At 44.1% G+C, this 17,887-nt stretch overlaps 1 protein-coding gene and 1 long non-coding RNA gene across 10 annotated transcripts in view; one reads left to right on the top strand and one right to left on the bottom strand.

The window, feature by feature from the left end:
* Positions 1–8,574, top strand: part of LOC119456267 (uncharacterized) — a 35,897-nt gene extending 27,323 nt beyond the window's left edge. The window contains exons 3-4 of the long non-coding RNA XR_007467580.1: positions 3,596–3,703; positions 6,627–8,574. This is a non-coding gene — a long non-coding RNA (uncharacterized LOC119456267). The remainder of the gene's footprint in view (positions 1–3,595; positions 3,704–6,626) is intronic.
* Positions 1–17,887, bottom strand: part of LOC119456263 (CLIP-associating protein 1) — a 215,005-nt gene that overhangs the window by 4,004 nt on the left and 193,114 nt on the right. For all 9 annotated transcript variants that reach the window (XM_049669642.1, XM_049669643.1, XM_049669641.1 and 6 more), the window contains 9 exons: positions 16,758–16,873; positions 14,127–14,487; positions 13,398–13,461; positions 13,195–13,246; positions 10,939–11,065; positions 6,502–6,630; positions 5,479–5,619; positions 4,048–4,116; positions 1,101–1,220 (listed from right to left, as the gene is read on the bottom strand). In XM_049669642.1, the coding sequence (XP_049525599.1) occupies positions 1,101–1,220; positions 4,048–4,116; positions 5,479–5,619; positions 6,502–6,630; positions 10,939–11,065; positions 13,195–13,246; positions 13,398–13,461; positions 14,127–14,487; positions 16,758–16,873 (1,179 nt within the window). The remainder of the gene's footprint in view (positions 1–1,100; positions 1,221–4,047; positions 4,117–5,478; positions 5,620–6,501; positions 6,631–10,938; positions 11,066–13,194; positions 13,247–13,397; positions 13,462–14,126; positions 14,488–16,757; positions 16,874–17,887) is intronic.

Consider the following 17,887-nt stretch of genomic DNA (forward strand, 5'->3'; position numbering starts at 1 on the left):
CTAGCTAGCAACAATAAAGAAAATAAATTTGTTTGGAAATTTGTTCACAATACGGAAGTAGGCAGAGCACATATAATAGATTTTTTTTTACCAGCGTTGTACGAATCATAAAAGACCTTCAGCTTCAGGTGAAGCTATACTATTGCAGGTGTTTACGATTCCAGGCAGTAACAATTCTTTCAGTCATATAAAGCACAGAGAGATAGCACTAAGTACCACTTATATACAAATTAAAGAGGCTAAGTATCATCATTTGTTGGAACAAAGAATACTTCACTTTTTATGCCATAATCGAAGATACTTAGCAACCAAGGCAAATAAGTTGTACTGTGTACACGAAAACCATTGCCATCACACTGCATGTAAACATCACAAAATGTTAAGGTCCCCTGTCAAATATTACATTTGGCATTTTTTAAAAATGTCATGCTATAATTGCTCTGTAAATGACACACTTGTTTCCTAAATCATTCAGGGCATTTGGAGCAGGCAAAGAGGCACAACAAATGAGCACATCCATTGATGTGTAGAAGTGTCTAGCCTCGAACCAGCGAGCCTCTGTGGCATGCGCTGTGCACGCACCCTCCCATTCTCTACAAGCCAACTCGTATGACAGAGGGTGCCTCAGTGTGATGCCCTCTGCCGTGACTTCATTGGGACGCCAGAGCGAGCGCTGTTTCACCTCCTGAAGCATTCTTTCTCCATACTGTGTCTATCATGGCATAGTCACATTGGCTTGCCTTCTGCGGGTCAGCCAAGCCAAGGTTCTGGTCATAATGCACATATACATTTAGAAAGTGCCATTTCTCCAGTTGCTTTTGATGAGCATCTGACATTTTTGCTGGCGGAATCTATATACTAGTATTGTGCTGCGGGCAGGCACATATTCACTTTGCTGTAACCGATATTGTCCCGAATCATGGTTTTTCGCTTTCGTTACAGCAGTAGAATACTCTGACAAAGCATGGCCGACCAAATTTTACATATACTTTGTTATAACCGATAATTCACTACATCAGTGTTCAACATACCAAGGCTCAACTGAACTTGGATTTGGTGTTTGCTGCACTTTTTTTGTGAAAGATAAGATCGGTGCCTACCTTGCATCCCGTAAGGGAAGCCAAGTGTGGCTTCATCAATTCAGAGCCGACCACGCCATGCAGCGTCACCATGCAGAATACTGCCGCCTTCCGTACAGAACTTTCGCTGTGATCATATGCCTGCAATTGAAAAGAAAGCACAATGAAAGGGGCCCCACTATACACACCCAAAACTATGATTGAACAGCTTGAACAACTCTTCCATCGTTAGAACACAACAAATGGGCAGGACAGAGACCACAACTGGGGAGTAACACCAAGCCATTTTACTAGGGGTATGGGAATACTCGAGGAGCAGCATCGCACGAACATGCTGTGACCCCCTAGACTTTCGAATATGACAGATGGCAAATCACGCCAAACCTGAAAATAAAACGGCACTGAGATGGATGCTGCCGCTATTGGCGTCGCCTCTGCGATCACCATTGGGGTCGGTCGCATGCGTGATGACCAGCGAAGTTTCTATTATCCAGAGAAGGCTAATTTCAGGATCGAAATAACGAAAGTTAGGTCCCTTAAAATGTATGGGCTCTAGCCGAGATCTTCGGTCGGGATCGAATCAATCGAAAAATCTAATTAAGTAGAGTCGACTTAATGTAAGCCTACTGTATTCCGCTTTTTTCTTTCTTGATTCGATTCATTATTCGATTTAAAACCCACTATTTGGTATTTGCACACCCTTACTTTTTACTTTGTAGAAGGTCCCAAGCACCAAGACGCGTGTGCAGCCCCTCTGAGCATGCACCAACCCAACTCCATCCCTTCTTGGAGGCCGCTTTGATGCAGCCCACAGGGAGACGTGTAATGTGTTCAACGCCTGATGTCAGTTGACGACCTCTGCTTGGCACAATCGCCTAGTGTTGACAGCAAACTGCTCTACACACCAAAGGCAGTAACAGGACTTCTTTTCGGTATTATGGGCTCAACACAATTCAAGAAGAACCCTACTGTGGGCGAACCAAGTAAAGAGGGGCAATCAGTCTCTGTACATATAACTTAAATCTAGAGGTGTGCGAATACCTAATGGTAGATTCAGAATCGAACATCGAATTGAATCAAGAAGAAAGAGCCGAATATCGAACGGAATATCCGAAAATTTTTCACCAAATTTATTGATTACAAATTTTGGGCAAGAAAACATGGTGCTGCACATGCTTGGGAGTCTCCTAGCATTGCATAACAAGAGCGTAGCAAGCTATCAGTAAGTTGGGCACACAGAAATCAAGATATACAGTACGGTCTACCCTTATTAAAGGGGACACCAAATTAGTATGCCAGCACAGATCTAGTATATAAAGGTCCGGAAAATTTTTTCATCAATAGAATTCCTGTTGGAACTGGGTGATTTTTTTTTTCTCTGGAACTAGTAAATTAGTGACATTCTGCTGTGCTAAATACCAATGAGGTTCTAGTGGACCTGTGTTTTGCAGCAATCCTTTATTACATAGAAAGGTTTGCTTTCCAGTTTTTCTACAAAATACAACAGAAGGGCTATCCGAACTTTGTGGCAGCTGGGTTATCGTGAGGCCAATATGCGCAACAGACGAAAGGACCGCGCATCACGCGACTCGAACACCGCTCCACACGTAGCGGTTGCCAACAGTAACGAGCAGGCCCCATTTTCATCTGCTCTTTAGTAAAATCGAATAGTAGATATTTGATTCATGAATCGAATTATTCGAACGTTCACTATTCAATTCGGCGATATTCGGGTATTCGCCACACCACCCCTACCAAAAAGAATTCACTATGCAGGTTCTCGGGAATGCATCAACGCAGGCCTTCTTTGCATGCCCAATATGATCAATATTAAAGCTTTTCGAAAGTTACACCTAGGGGTTGTACTCATGTTGAAATTGGTAGGTATGCAATGTTTATACATGCATACAAAAAGATTACATGAAAATGTTTACATCAAAGAAGAATCTCACAAAAATCCTGAATGATCACTGATTATTGCTGCACATGCTTCCTTCTTCCAAAAATCTTATTTCCTTATTAGACAGGGCCACCAATGGCTTGCTGACACATGCTCACTGTTTCCTAGCCATTTGTACTGCTTCACTAATTAGGAGCGTTTGCTCGTCCCTCAACTCGCAAATCACTGCAATCAGGGCACATCCTGGTACAGTCCTAGGTCATCAGCATGACAGTTAATTGTGGAATCCACATCCGAGAGTAGAGATCATTAGTTGTATGACAGCTCCTTCATGACATTAGTTTGGTGGCCATTGGTATGCCACTTAACTTTCAGATACATACGTTTAAAAAAAAAATGCATGTACTTTTTTTAAAAAACTTTGACATGACCAATTCAAAACATATGCACAATAACAGTATTTGTGCAGCCTGCAAGAAGAAACTTGCACATTTCGTTTCCTCTACTGTTAAATCTATTAAAAGAACAAAGCAAGAAAATACTTCTACAGCTGACCACATTGCCAAGTGGTCAGCTGCGATACCTAATCATCGTTCTTATATTTTGCATTTCTCAGGTTCCCCTTTGGCTAGAAAGCAGGGCTATCTACATTAACAGAGAAAACCAAGCTGACAGCCACTCGACAACACACACTAAAGGATGTTCTACAACCGCTGACAAGGCCGTGAGTTGTGGCACTGGCTAACACACCTATGTCCTACATCTAGTACATCTATATTACCCAAGAAAGTGGATGGGAAAAAGGCACCCTGGTAGTTCAATTGGTAAGAGCATCGCACGTGTAATGTGAAAATGTGGGTTTGTAAGCCACTTGAGGCCAGTTCATTCCACTTTAATTTCCCTTTAGTTACCATTTCTACATTTCAATTAAAAACAAGTAGTTTACTCGCTGGTTTCCTTGGTGTCATTGTCTGTTGGCTTCTTATGATTACGACTTAGAAAAATCAGGCCCCTCTGTTCCCCTGCTTTTCGATTAAAACAATGGGAGTTAGATGTCGTAAGGGTTACCTTCAGCAAAACAGGCATCATCTGAGGCAGAAGTTCCACAATTATCCTTTTTGGATGCACTTCCACAAGCTGCAATGAGCAAAGAAGAAAATCAAGAAGGGTATTAAAAAAGTTGGCACCACACAACTGCTTACAGTTCGACACATGTGGCACTGTAGCAACACTATCAATCGTGCACCTACGAACTACCACACAATGTCTCATATCCAGGAAGCACAGCACTCTGTCGGGAGGCAAAAGCACAGAAATTTAGGAAATACATCTCTACAGACATCAATGAACACAGCAAAGAAGCAACAAGGCTAGGAGGTTGTGCGAGAAATGTCTACACTGAAGTAACTTATTGTTACCATACATTGTACCTGGAGAAGGGAGACAAAGGAGCTCAAGTTTTGTTAATTACCACCATATAAAGCCAGCAGGCAATGAAGCCAAGGAAGGCATAGGGGTAATTAGCTGTAACCTAACTACAGCTAATTAACCCTATGCTTTCCTTGGCTTCACTGCCTGATGGCTTTATATGGTCGTGATACACTGTACCAACAGTGTTACACTTGACCATGAAATGCTGTGAACATGCAATGTGGAAATCCTATTATTCAACTGCATTATCATTGTAAGCATGTTGGGTTACATTTCACAGGCCCTTTCAGCCATGTCGTATAGTCGCCTCACGCACTTCTTGACGATGATGTATAGTGCTTAATGGCCCACAGGCCAGATATGGCCAAAGAGCACCATGAACTCGTGCATTGCTTAAAGGCTAGGGCAGATACTCAATATACTTGCAAGGTTTGCACTACCACTCTCGACATAACTCGTGTTGCTGCCTCTACAGCAGAAACTTGTGCAAAAAAGACCATTGCGTATCAGTTGTGCAATCTATGGAGAGGTCTTCTAAGCACACAAAACTAAGCTAAAATTCTGACAGCAGGTAAAGCACATCTCGTGGCTCTCTCGCTCTGCATTCACACGGCAGCCATGGCAAACCAATATGGCAGGTTCATCCGAACTTTGACAGACAAGAGAATTTAGAATTGATGAAATTTGAATGAAAAGAAGGCGAGGACAAAGAATTTGCCTTTATGTATGATGAAATGTCTGCTGAACATATATGCGAAGAAAACCTGGCAGAGGCTAAGGAACAGTCGGAAAAAATATCCGGCCATGAAAGGGTTAACGATTAAAGGGACAGGAAGTGAAAGTGCAGCATTCTTTCACTCTGCCTGTCACTTTTTTCCTTAAAATTTGTGCACTGCGAACGCCATCAAAACTCAAAACTTGTTTTGATTGAGCCCTAGAATGCATATCATCAGACTCGAAACGCTTATAGAAAAGCCAGGTTGAAAGTCTGACTTACCGGACAAGCACAGACACTGAGCGACAAGAAAGACACTGCAGTATCTGCACGATACAGAAATTGACACTCACCCGGGACATGACCTTGATTGCAGCAATCACAACGTCTTGGTCATCTGACTCCCCAATGAGCGAGTGCAGGAGCCGCATCGTTTGCTCGGGTGGTAGTGCAGCAGCAGCCTCCATGGAACACAGCTCAGCAGCACGGCTCACCTGTGCACAAACATAGCAAATCTGCATCAGGAATTGCAAGCAGGGACCCAAGGTGTCATTTTACAGGGCAGAATAAACTAGCACTGACGCCTTGCCAGAATTCGAAGGCTTGCTTAAGTTGGTTGCAGGTCTAGTCATGTGTCCACATAATGCTACTTGTTTCTATGCTTCGATTGTGCATAGTACTTCACAACCATTTAGGTCTGCGAATGCACACATCAAAAAAGTGTTAGCAAGAATGCTCGAGCGCATGTCTTTCACATTTTTAAGCTCCATCTTCCAACAAAATGCTGCGATTATTGATGAATCATCAACACGCATTGCAACGGTCAAGGACCAATCTATGCCTGCTTAAATATTAATGATTCTTACTTTCACGTGAGCCTGACGCTTGCAAGATTTTTTTGCAAATTGAGACCTGTGTACGCAAGCTAATGCATTTGCATTTTTAGCTGTACTCATTGATACATACTTCCTTGCTGCTGCCAATATGTTTGTGGTGTGCCCATGCTTGAAAATGCATGCACTTACACCACACATGTGATGTGAACAATCCAAAACCATGATAGTATGAAATGCAGATGTGAGCACACCATAATCCACATTACATTCGAATGCAGGAGTAACTGTTTGCTTGTTGACATGTAACCAATCGGATGATGTGAAGCTATTATACATTATTAAATCATACGGAATCCTGGAGCAATACCACTACAAAAACTTGTGCTCAGGTTGAGACAAAGAAAACAGAACACACTTGTCAACTTATATCTATGTCAGGATAAGCTTTTGGCTGGGACTTTGAAAGATAGTAAGTTAGATTTCGTCTCACCACAGTTGACTTCACTATTTTCTCAGTATATAAAAATAGCAGCAACGAACCTCTCTCTCAGGCTGTTTGAATGTTCCGAAGATCTTTATCAAGGTCAGCTCAGCATAATTGTGGAAGTGTTGTGGCTGCCTCTTCAACAATTCGGCCAAGGCTCTTAATGCGGCCACCTTTACAGGCACCTGTGAACAACAGAAAAGGTCAATGGTAAACCAGGAAAGTTCGTACGTAACAGTTCATAACTACAACGGTGCATAATACGAAGAAGAAAGAGAGGCAAGTATGACAGAACAGAGTGCTCACGTTCTGTTGTATTAATGTCTTTTGTCTCCGAATCTTGCACAGTTGAAATAATAAAGCAGTTTCGCACGAAAGGCGAAACATCAATTGTGATAGCAAATTATTACAGTTATACGCATAAGGTTAGTAGCTTTATTAGCTGTATAAAGTGCTGTAAACATTCCCTTATTAACTAACAATCACGGTATCACATACACACAGACTAACATGAACACATCTCACTAAATGACCGCAGACACTCGTCAGAACGCTGGCTTGATGAAGAGCGGCAGTAGCGGCGAGCGAATTCCTCTGTGCTGCCTCTCGCTTCACCACGAACTAGGCACACGAGAACACAGCGCACATGACGGCATCAGCCCTCCGCACGCCTAGCCTTTATACCCACCGCAGACTGTTTCCAAGATAGGATGCGCACAATCGCGCCATGTGCTGCCAGAGTACAAGCAGAGATGCATGCTACCCTACCTGCATGGCATGCCAGCAGCCTTGTAGCAGCGAGGAGCAATCGGCTTGGCGACAGTATGCGTGGGTGCGCAAGGTGATTTCCAGCTTCAATATGTTCTGGTGCACTGTTCGCTTCAGGAGTGCCCCTCGCTGTTACAAGGCAGCTGACATGCCGTGTGGTCGACACTCGCACAATATTATTAAAGAAGGGCAAGGGTGGACTATTCGAGTGCTAGTTAGTATGAATGAAAGCGAGTAAGAATGCGAGTGATTGTTGGTGAGTACGTGTAGACATGTGCGAAAGAGTGCCGTTGAGTGAGTAAACGCGAAGTATGTTGACTGCAAAAATAGTTAAACCTCGATATAACAAACTTCAACATAACGAAATTCTCAATATAACAAAGTATCTAACTTTTCATAACCTCTTGTCCATAGAACACCATGTAGCTCAATATTTCGACATAACAAAATTTCACTGCCGCCGCAAAGGAATTTCAAGACAACAAATCGAAACTTCCACAAACACAGATGGTCAAATGATTGAATTACAAGAGGCTGCTTGCGAACGCACCTCTCAAATCGCACGCTGCGTGATAAGAGTGACCACCGAAGTGGAGCAGCATCATGTTCCATATAAAGTCCAAGTGCGATAACATCCTATCACGCCCCATGCACTGTGTGCTTCAGGTGCGAGTGAAAGCACGCGAGGGTGAGACAAGAAAGGTGGTAGCTTCACAAGTGCCGCCTTCCCGTGCAAGCAAAGGAAAGAGAGGGAGAGGAGCAAGCTCGCGATAAGGTAATCAAGTGCGCGCGAGGTGGTGGGGAGTGGGGGGTAAGTTGGTGCGCGTCTCGGCCGCGGCTGCGCATGGCTGTAAGCGCGGCTGAGTGCATATGCAGCCACACATCCTGCTTTAGGCGTAATGTGCCGCATGTGCAAAGAGAGCATGCCGAGATAGTGTGGCATCATGCAAGCTGTCTTCCTGCGCGTTCAGTATTGGAGGTTGCGTAATGTCAAGTTTCAGAGACCCGTTGAACCGAGCGAGAGGCAGACGAAGCATTTGCTGCTGGCGCTTTTCATGATAGCAGTGATGGAAGCGACATTTTACTTTTTGGAGCAGATTTACCAGAAAAAAATGCCACTTTGGAGCAGTCATAAGTGATTTCAGAGCATAAAAAATTCCACTTTTGGAGCAGCTATTGGTGTTTTCGGAGCAGATGACAAAATATGCCATACGACTCCTAGAGTTAAAGGCATCACCGAAGGATCTCATAAATATTATATTTATTATGCAACATATTGTACATGCAATAATCAATGCAAAGTGCAAGATACAAACAATTAAGAAAATGGACGGTTATCAAACGTGCAGTAAAATGAGCCATATATTTAAAATACCAGTACTTGTGGCAGAAATTATATCAAACAGGTAAAGTTCAGCACCACATCATAAATGTAACCACAATCACATATAACTGTTGCCAAAGCACAATTGATAATCGGTATGAGATCGACGTAACCTCAGTCTTTCACATTTCACCAAAATAGTCTCCATGTCAAGTTCAAAAATACAGTGAAAGCTCGATGATACGAATCTCACGGGGTCACGAAAAATATTCGTATTAGCCGAAATTCGTATCATCGAAACACAATTAAACTACAGTCGAATCTCGATAATTCGAACTCGAAGGGGCCCGAAAATTTGTTCGAATTAAAAGGACGTATTTTTGAAGTATTCGTGCACCATAGCACGATGCACGAACGGTGCGAGTCGTGAAATATCACGGTGCGCAAGCGCATAGCAAGCGCGGGCCACGAAACTGCCCACGCCGGCTAACGGTCGCTTCCCGATAACGGCAGAAAACGAAGCTTCAGGGAGCGGGCGCCGCCGGCACACGGGTGCGCGCGGAGACTGTCGAAGGTGAGGGAGGAGGGCGGCATGGAAGCGGATTTGGCCGCGTCAACTCCGCCGCTTCGGTGGCTCCCCTCGCCCTCCCTCTCAACTCCCTCGTAGCTCTCTCACCTTCGACTCCGTGCGCACATCTCCGTGCGCACCCACCGCCGCGCTGGCGCCAGCTTATTTTAGCCGCTCCCTGAAGTTTCGTTTCCTGCCGTTATCGGGAAGCGAGCGTTTGCGGGCGTGAGCAGTTTCGTTGGCCCGACTGCGCGCCTCCGCCGCTGCTTCCCTCTGCGCTGCTGCCGCAGCGTGCAAAGTCAACATGTGACTAGAAAATAGAGGAGAAGGGTTCACTGCCATTTTATCCGTGTGGCTGAGACGTCGGCACTAGTGTGTGCTAGAATACGGTTGTCTAGAACACTCTAGTCGGCACGTACACGCTTGTTCCGGCGCGATGCAGAAACGGCGACCTTGCAATTTGAGAGAGGGTGAAATTTCCGCCACGGGTTCTTTTTTTCTTTTTTTTTTTCCCCGTTCCTTCGCGCGCGGCATTGAGGGTTCTCTCCTGAGCTTTTGCTCTATGGCGGTGTCGGAGCAATGCCGGTCGGAGGCGCCGCCGCGTGATTTGGCGCGCTGCTAAGAGCATTGTCGGTGTGCGGTATGTTCGAAATAAGCGTGTTCGAATTAACGAGATTCGACTGTAGCTAAATTAAAGAGTCAGAGGTGAACTCACTCAGGCACATGTACGTAAAAAGCATTTATTTCTTGAAGAAAAAGTCTCTAACGTCCTATCTCGGTAGACAATCCTATCTCGGTAGACATAGCTCGCTGCGACTAGGTAAAATGGCGCAAACACAAAGAACGCGGCCCGAAGCACAGCAGCCACTCCGTCCGATGGGCGGCCGCCGAAAAGGAGGAAAAGTACAAAAGCGCCACCGCTTCAAACTCTTCGCGCCCAGTCGCGGAGTCCGCGCTGTCCGGCGCCGCGTCCGCGCCTCCGCACCAAAAGAGAAAGGGAGAAAGCGTGCGACTGCGCGTTGTTCTCTTTCGCGGCCGTCGGTGGGGCGGCATTTATTCGTATCAACCGACGCAGGCCGAAAATCGATTCGTAACAACCGTTCTCTAGCACGTTGCAAAGTAATGGGGCTCGGCCGGGACCACAGAAAAATTCGTATCATCCGGAAATTCGTATTAGCCGTGATCGTATCATCGAGCTTTTACTGTATACAACAAAATGAGCTATATACTTAAAATGCCAGTTCTTGCGGCAGAAATGAGATCAAAGCCGATAAAGCTGAGCATCACAATGTTAAAGTAATCAGTCACATATCCCAGTTGCCACAGCAGCAGTTGGTAATCAGTATGAGATTGAACTTCCAAGCACCATTTTGGAGCAGGTTTGGAGCAGCATGTAGCAGCACTTCCATCACTGTGATAGTGTTGTCCCAGTGCAGGTGATGGTATAAGCCACGGGGGCGGAGTTGTACGAGAAAGCGTGGCTGGCTTCGTTTAATTCGCACCGCCAATGTGAAGATATTGTCGACGTGGCATGAAACCGTATCATTCGTCTCCGACTCCCAAATTCAACAAAATAGATTGTTTTCTCATTAAATTTTGCTTTTTTCGATTGCCCAATAATTAAGAAAATTTCGCGGCCCCTTTACGGGTCAGAAAAATCGACCGGCGACTGTACTTATTTGCATAAAGGGTCAAATTTGAATACAACGAAATTTCAGTATAATGAAGCAAACTGCCGATTTTACCGACTTCGTTATATCGAGGTTTCACTGTATTCGCAAGTGTGAGCACCCACTTATTGTGCCAAGCTATGCATACAGGAAACGTCCTCACCACTTGTTCTTCGAGATTTTCCACAAGGCACCGTAGCACGTTCCTGAAGTTCTCATCCCACAGCTCTGGCGAGCCATCCTTAGTGAGGGGCATGAGCTCAGACAAGGCCTGCTTGCGATGCTCCGTCCTGCAGTGGCAATCAGTGCTGATCAGAATGAAGCCAGGACATAACAACACAGATGCCCTTGTGCACTTGCCGAAGTATTAAGCATAGCCCACTCTTAATCAAATGCAATGCAGATGTCATGATCTTCTATCCTATACCGGACGCTTTGTTTTCTGTGCAATTCATGCAGATAACATGAAAAGGTGGCAGTGTTGGCTTTCAGTGTATCTGATATCAATTTGACAAGTTATCAACTGATAACTTGCTCCCACTTTTTTAACCCTCTATGGACAAGTGCGGCTTACAGGCAACATACCGGAAAATGTTTTGTTTCTTGTTGAATTTCGGTATTGGGTATAAAGTTTCTGGCTAAATGTCTTCGGCCAACACTGAATGACTGGCAGCATGTGTAATTTCCTGGTTTACAGCAGGAACACAGGACGAGGAAAAAAAGGTGTAGCACGCAACTAGCTTTTGAAAGCACGTTCAGAGGAGTCAGACCGATGCAATATTTCCGGCTGCAGAGGTGTCACACACATGATGTAAAGCAAATGAAATGTACACCTATGGTTCCCGTATGACTAGGGCAGTCTGTACAAATTTCCAAGGAAGCCAAAAGTGGCTTGGGGTGCAACCCACTTCCAGTTCTCTGCCTGGTGTTTCCACCCTATTGTTAAGTTTCCTTAAAGTAGTTCTTTCTGTTGGTTGATTATGCTTATTCTCAATGTATTTTGCTTATTAAGATAGAAAAAAACATTTTTTCCAGGTATTTATATGCGTTGTCCTTAAGGGTGCATGCAGCCTGGTCCTAGGAGGCCAAAAATTGCACAAAAAATCGAATGTTTAAAACTTACATTTTAGAAATGTATAACTCTTTTTGCACTAATCTGCAAAGTACCTCACTTCATAGATCACTATTTTGGTCAAGTAATAACAAAATTAACTCCACAGACCCTTGTCCATCCTATATATATTTGGTCAAGTAATAACAAAATTAACTCCACAGACCCTTGTCCATCCTATCCCGAGTTGTTTTAGTGGCAATTTTCTCGCAACTTTTTTTACAGCGAAGCTGTTAGCCTCTGCCTGCACCCAGTGCTCATATCTCAGCACCCAGAGCAGATAGAATTAAATTTATTTTTTGTAGAAAATAGCTGCATGTATGCTAAGTGGTATACTGCAAACAGATTTAAAATTCTGACTTTAACCTTTTATATGTTGCTCTATTTATTGCTCCACATTTGTATTCTTATAATGCCTGCACAGTAGTGACACGAAACTATAGATGCTACTATCTATACTATTGATAGTTGAGTAATTATCGAACTATCGATAATGCAAGATCATGCAACATACCACAACAATGCAACATCACCTTAGCAACACACGTACCTGCATGTCTCGAGCCACGTGCTATCTATACAGCAGTAACAACTATAGCGCTCTGGGTTGCTGGAGTGCACATTAGTATAATACTATATCTATAATACTATTAATACCATCAATATCATTAATATTGATAGCACTATCAATACTATTGATAGTCAATTTACCTATAGTTTAAAATCACTATTGACCATTCACTCCATAATGCGTTGGGTGCAGCAGTCCACTGCAGTGGTGCCAAATTCACCTGCATCTTATACAGTCAACTTAAATTAATTCGACCCTAACTGGACCAATGAAATTGATTGAATTACTTGGTGGGTAGATTCAAAGGGGCCCTGAACCACCCCTCGGGCTTGGTAAAAAAAAAACATCCTGTGGATAGCGAAATTTTGCACTCATGTGCGGCGCTTGGGGCTCGGAAGAGGTGCACGACGTCACCATTTTCCCAAGCACTCTTTTTAACAGAGGCCTTCTCTTCACCAGTTTCGGGGCTGCCAGCAGCTGACCCTTGACGTCAGTGGGAAGATTCCCACAAAGCCCTGCCACTGGCTGATAGTTCACATCAACCAAGAAACTATATGGATCAGTGCACCTATTCCCGTTAGTGTTTGTGCGGAAAACATACCGTCATGGAATTCTAAAATAGTGTCCAAGTAAACACCCCCATTAAATGGAACTAAATGCAATGCAATTCAATAAAACGCAGCAACTCACCATGCAATGTGAAATTTAAACTACAGTTCTTTTTCAACAATGCATACCTGCTGTTGGGGTTCTGAAGTATGGCAAAGATGTTGTTGAGGGTGTCTTGTTCTGAAAGAAACGAAGTTCATTCATTCAAGCATTGCCCTGCACCATCATCGGGTAAAGAATTAGAAAACCAAAGCGATTAACAAATCTACATAACTGGACAGCCAGGTACAAATCTACACAGAATTGAAAGCAGAAGTTTGCACTGTCATACCATTTTTGCCGACACCGCCATCTAGTGATGTTCGCCTGATCCGATGCATACCAGTTTCACCATCCTGCAAAAAAAGAAAAGGGATTGGTCAACACATCTTAACACTAGCAGTCAACACTAGCTGCAAGTAGTTATATTCTTTTTGTCTCACCATGCACACAAACCAGCATTGCCTACATGTCAAGTAAAATAACCTGCAAACACTACACAGGTGTATAAACACTAACCACAAAAGTTTTAACAGCACTGGAGTGGCGAAATAAAATCTTGTTGCAGCCAACACAACACCATGTGACCGCCACACTGCTACTCAAAATTTCAGGCTGTGTAGTGAAACCTTGCATTTTAAGTTCTTTACAACCTCTATGCTCCAAATTAGGTGTACCTAACAATGGCACAATACAGTTTGAAACCACTACTTGTATTCCTTATTCTTTTGCCAGCTTGAAGCATAACAATATTTCTTAAAACATTCATTCTGCTGCAACTACAGGACCTCTTACACTGCACAGCCAACAGACACCCTTTGAAGCCAAAGTGTGGCCAGAACAAGATTCTCCTTGTTCCAGGGGAACACTCCCAATGGGCCTGCCCTAGTGCTCTTATGACCACTACAGCTTCAGGCATGTTCGTAAATAGTCAGGTAAAAAGAACCGCACATGAATGTTGGAAGCAGTGTCAAACTCTTTAACAGAGGCCTTCTTTTCACACTCTTTCAGTGGCACTTACGTAATCCCAGCTCGCCATGCGCTTGACGGGCGAGGCCTCCCGGCTGCCGGTCAGGCGCTGCTGCTGCGAGAAAGTGCACGGCTCCTCCCAGTTCTGGGGTGCCAGCCGCTGTCTGAAGCTTCCCCCTCCCAACGGTGGCAGCAGCAGCTCGGCGCCTCGGGAAGAAGGGGTTGCAGCGGAGTCCACCAGGTCTGACCCCCGGCCCGGGTCCAACGCCAGTCGGTGGATCTGGGCCGTGGTGCGGCGAAGCAGTGAGCTGTACAGCTCATCCGGGTTCAGGTTCTCAGTGTTGTCCTCTTCTTCTTCCAGTGAACGCTGCAGTGGCGTGCTCGACCGGCTCCCACTGCTCCGGCTGCCCCTGCTGCAGATATGCACGAACACATACCAGTTGCAATGCAGTACAGTTGAACCTCAAAACAAACACGCATCTGATATGAACGTACGTTCATTATATCCAGTATTCGTTATAAGTGTACTGGTTGACATCAGCAGAAAAAAATTATGGTTGAGTCTATGCAAAAGAAATGCAAGCGCAATATCTCTGATGAGCTAGCAAAGGGTCTCCTCGAGATTCTGATGGACTATCGATGGCTTTTTGTGCTGACATGCAGCACAAGAACAATGCTAAATTACAAACATGTGCTTTGCATCATCGGTAATGTGCAACTGTGTGATCTGTAATGATCTGATGACATAAAATAGGTCAATTAATTGACACATGGACTATAAATGGGATGGATAAATTCTGAACAGATCAGGTTCCGCGACTAATTAAAAATCTCGGAGCAAAGCAATATTTGCATTTATTCCGATTGCAATGTGGCTCCAATACTGAGAATAAAAACCGCAACATTGTTCCATCTTCTTGCGCTAGCTTAAGGAAACAATTTCGACAAAGATAAACACAGTAATGAGACCGAACAGGTGGAGTGCAAACTATCAACTGGCATTTATTTGAAAATACATAGAAGAAAAAAAATGAAATGAAAAAAAAGAAGTCATAAATGTGGACCATGTGACATTGTAATCAATTGTATCTCAGAAAATTCACTTATTGCCTTGTAAAGCTCATAGAAGAGTGCTGACACACTCATCTGCAGTTCTGAATAACATCATGATCTTCCTAGAATTGAAGTTTCAGTGAAAATGGGCTTAAATATGCATCTGGTGCAGTGCGCTGCCAAGTTTCCTGGGGCAGTAATAAGGCCGCATGTGTACATGTGTTCGCCCAAGTCTGCGGTTCAAAACAGTGTCGTCTGTCCGATGTAGCCTCTTTTGCACGATAGTGGTATCTTGTACACATTTCCAGTGCATTCCATGGTTTGAAATTTGAAGGTCACAGCGTTGCCTTTTGCTTCTGTCTGTCATGCATCTGTTCACCTCTTTGCACAGACTTCCTAGCTTGTTTGGCGCTGAGAACACAACTTGGACGCCATACATACCGACCGGTTTCTTTAGTCTATGGGATACTCTGTCTCTACAGGGAAGGACTACAGGCCGGTTGTTGCTTTTCCCGTCACGCCTGCTTATTCCATCTTTGGCTGTGGTTATTGAATTTTTTCTTTCTGCTACAGAAACTAGAAGCTGTCCAGGGCATCTGCTGCCTTTAAGTCGGAGCAATCGTGCACCCAAAGCTGTCCACTGCTTTGAGGGAACACGACTTCTTGACTGCCAGAGTCAAAAAAGAGAATGCAATGCCTCTTGATTAATTTGGTGGGTGCAGATGTGAGTTCAAGAAGACGGAACTTCAACTACTAGCACAATTTCAAGCATTGCAACTGGTAGAATGCCAGAGCCACTGAGCCACCCAACATGTAACATACAACCGTGCAAATTTTGGCAAAAACTTAATTTGGGGAAGTTAAATTGCTGCACCATTTGCATGTAGTGTATAATATTCTAGGCCATCCCCACTTGCGTTGAGTACCACGTGGTAAAAAAAAGAAATAAGGCTTATATACATTGACGCATGCATGCAATACCATTCACAATTACACATCCGGACAACTCAGGAGCTTGTAAGTTATAAACATCTGCTTTCAATTATCTGGGGCACCAAGGCAATGGCAGTGATGGAACAAAGAGACAGCATGTTACCAGATGCACACACAGTGCTTTTGCAAAACAATGTGTGGTGCTGTAGTACCAAACAGATGCAAACATGGTTGAGACAGGCCAAATAATAAATTGGAACAAATTCACATATAAGCTGCCTAAAAATATACCCCACTTAATGAGTGACTGGAAACTATTGAGCAGAAGTTATCTGCCCCATGCAATCACTCAGGAACCAGTGCCCCTGTGCAACAACTAAATGATCCTGCAGCAGAATCATTTGGCACAGTCTTCACATCCATCATTCTGTCTTCCTCGAGACTCTAGTAAGTGTTGCTATTATATTTTCGAAAGAAACATATTCATCAACTTTGAGTAATGAATTATCGAATAGCAGAAACTATTCAATTTGTACATGAAATTAAGAATATTTGCACACACCTAGCTGCCCATAAAGCAGGTAGCATTTGCACTTCTGTAAATGAGGCTGTTCGAGCACAATGCAGTAATAGAATAGGCATTTGAACCATCCTTTTAGAATATGCTTCGTCCATGCCTTGACAAAGCTGCACTTACTTTGGCGTACTGCTGATGGGAGAATGGACATGTGCCGTGATGGGACTAGGTGTTCGCAGCTCGCTGTCATCAGTACGACCACGCATGTAGGACTGAATCAGACCCATCGCAAGAGCCTGTGCAGAAGAAAATAAGCACCACATCAATTACAACTTGTAACATCACCAAACATTGGGGGCGAGGAGTTACGGAGTCGTCATCTGTCGGAAGCGCCTCGTTTGCGTAGCATGAGGGATAACGCGGCGCGGTCCTCGTAGGTTTGGCTGTCGGCGCTCAATAAAAACACCAATCAGGAGCCCTCCTGCCCATTTCTGTAAGTACTCTCCAAATGAGGGAAGTTTCTGATTGTCAAATAACGTTGGGCAAACAGAAAGCACAGAATAGTTTACAAGCGCTATCCCTTACCAAATACGTACAGTGAACGCCCATTGCGTGCGGTTGACGCGATTGAGTCTCCCGAACCAGCTTCTTGCGTGAAAGGTAGGCAATCGCTGAGAGCTGACTATGTGAAATATGTTCTTGTAGTGTGCTGTCTGTATAACCAAATGTAGCATAACGGAATGAAGCCTCAATGCAGCGATCGCATTGGTTCGCAGTGACCGACTGCACGTCTGCATGTGAGCACATTTTCGCACTCTGCCGTGAGCTTTAGGTCGCAGCATATGATCATTTGACAGTAAATAAACAACCATTGTTACGTGTACGCTATCAGAGCTGTTCAAAAATAATAACTAGGGACTTCGACGCTTTACGGTGACTCGTCATGTGCCATCGCGACGTTTCAATAATTTTTTTTCTTCTAAATTCTTGGACGTCGTTTCAATAACATTATTTCCCAAGTTCCGTCGCACTGTATGTTTGCGCTCTTCTCAGTGAGGAATTTTCCGGTGCTTTTTTTTGTTAATCCAGTACATTCATTGTTTGGTGCTAACACAAACATGAGCATATGCCATGCCTTTTTAATGCACTTAATTCTTACCGTTCCCTTTTCATTCTGGTGAACTTGCCAGTATCTAGCATCAGCAAGTTCATAGACCAGATCTTCATGACATTAACCGGGCAGCACGCGCGGGTGAGCTTCTCAGTGCGCGCTTTCTGCTATTCACCGAAAATCGCAGCCCCAACGCCGC

This window comes from Dermacentor silvarum, chromosome 6 (assembly GCF_013339745.2).
Source record: "Dermacentor silvarum isolate Dsil-2018 chromosome 6, BIME_Dsil_1.4, whole genome shotgun sequence".
In the NCBI taxonomy this organism is placed as follows: Eukaryota; Metazoa; Arthropoda; class Arachnida; order Ixodida; family Ixodidae; genus Dermacentor; species Dermacentor silvarum.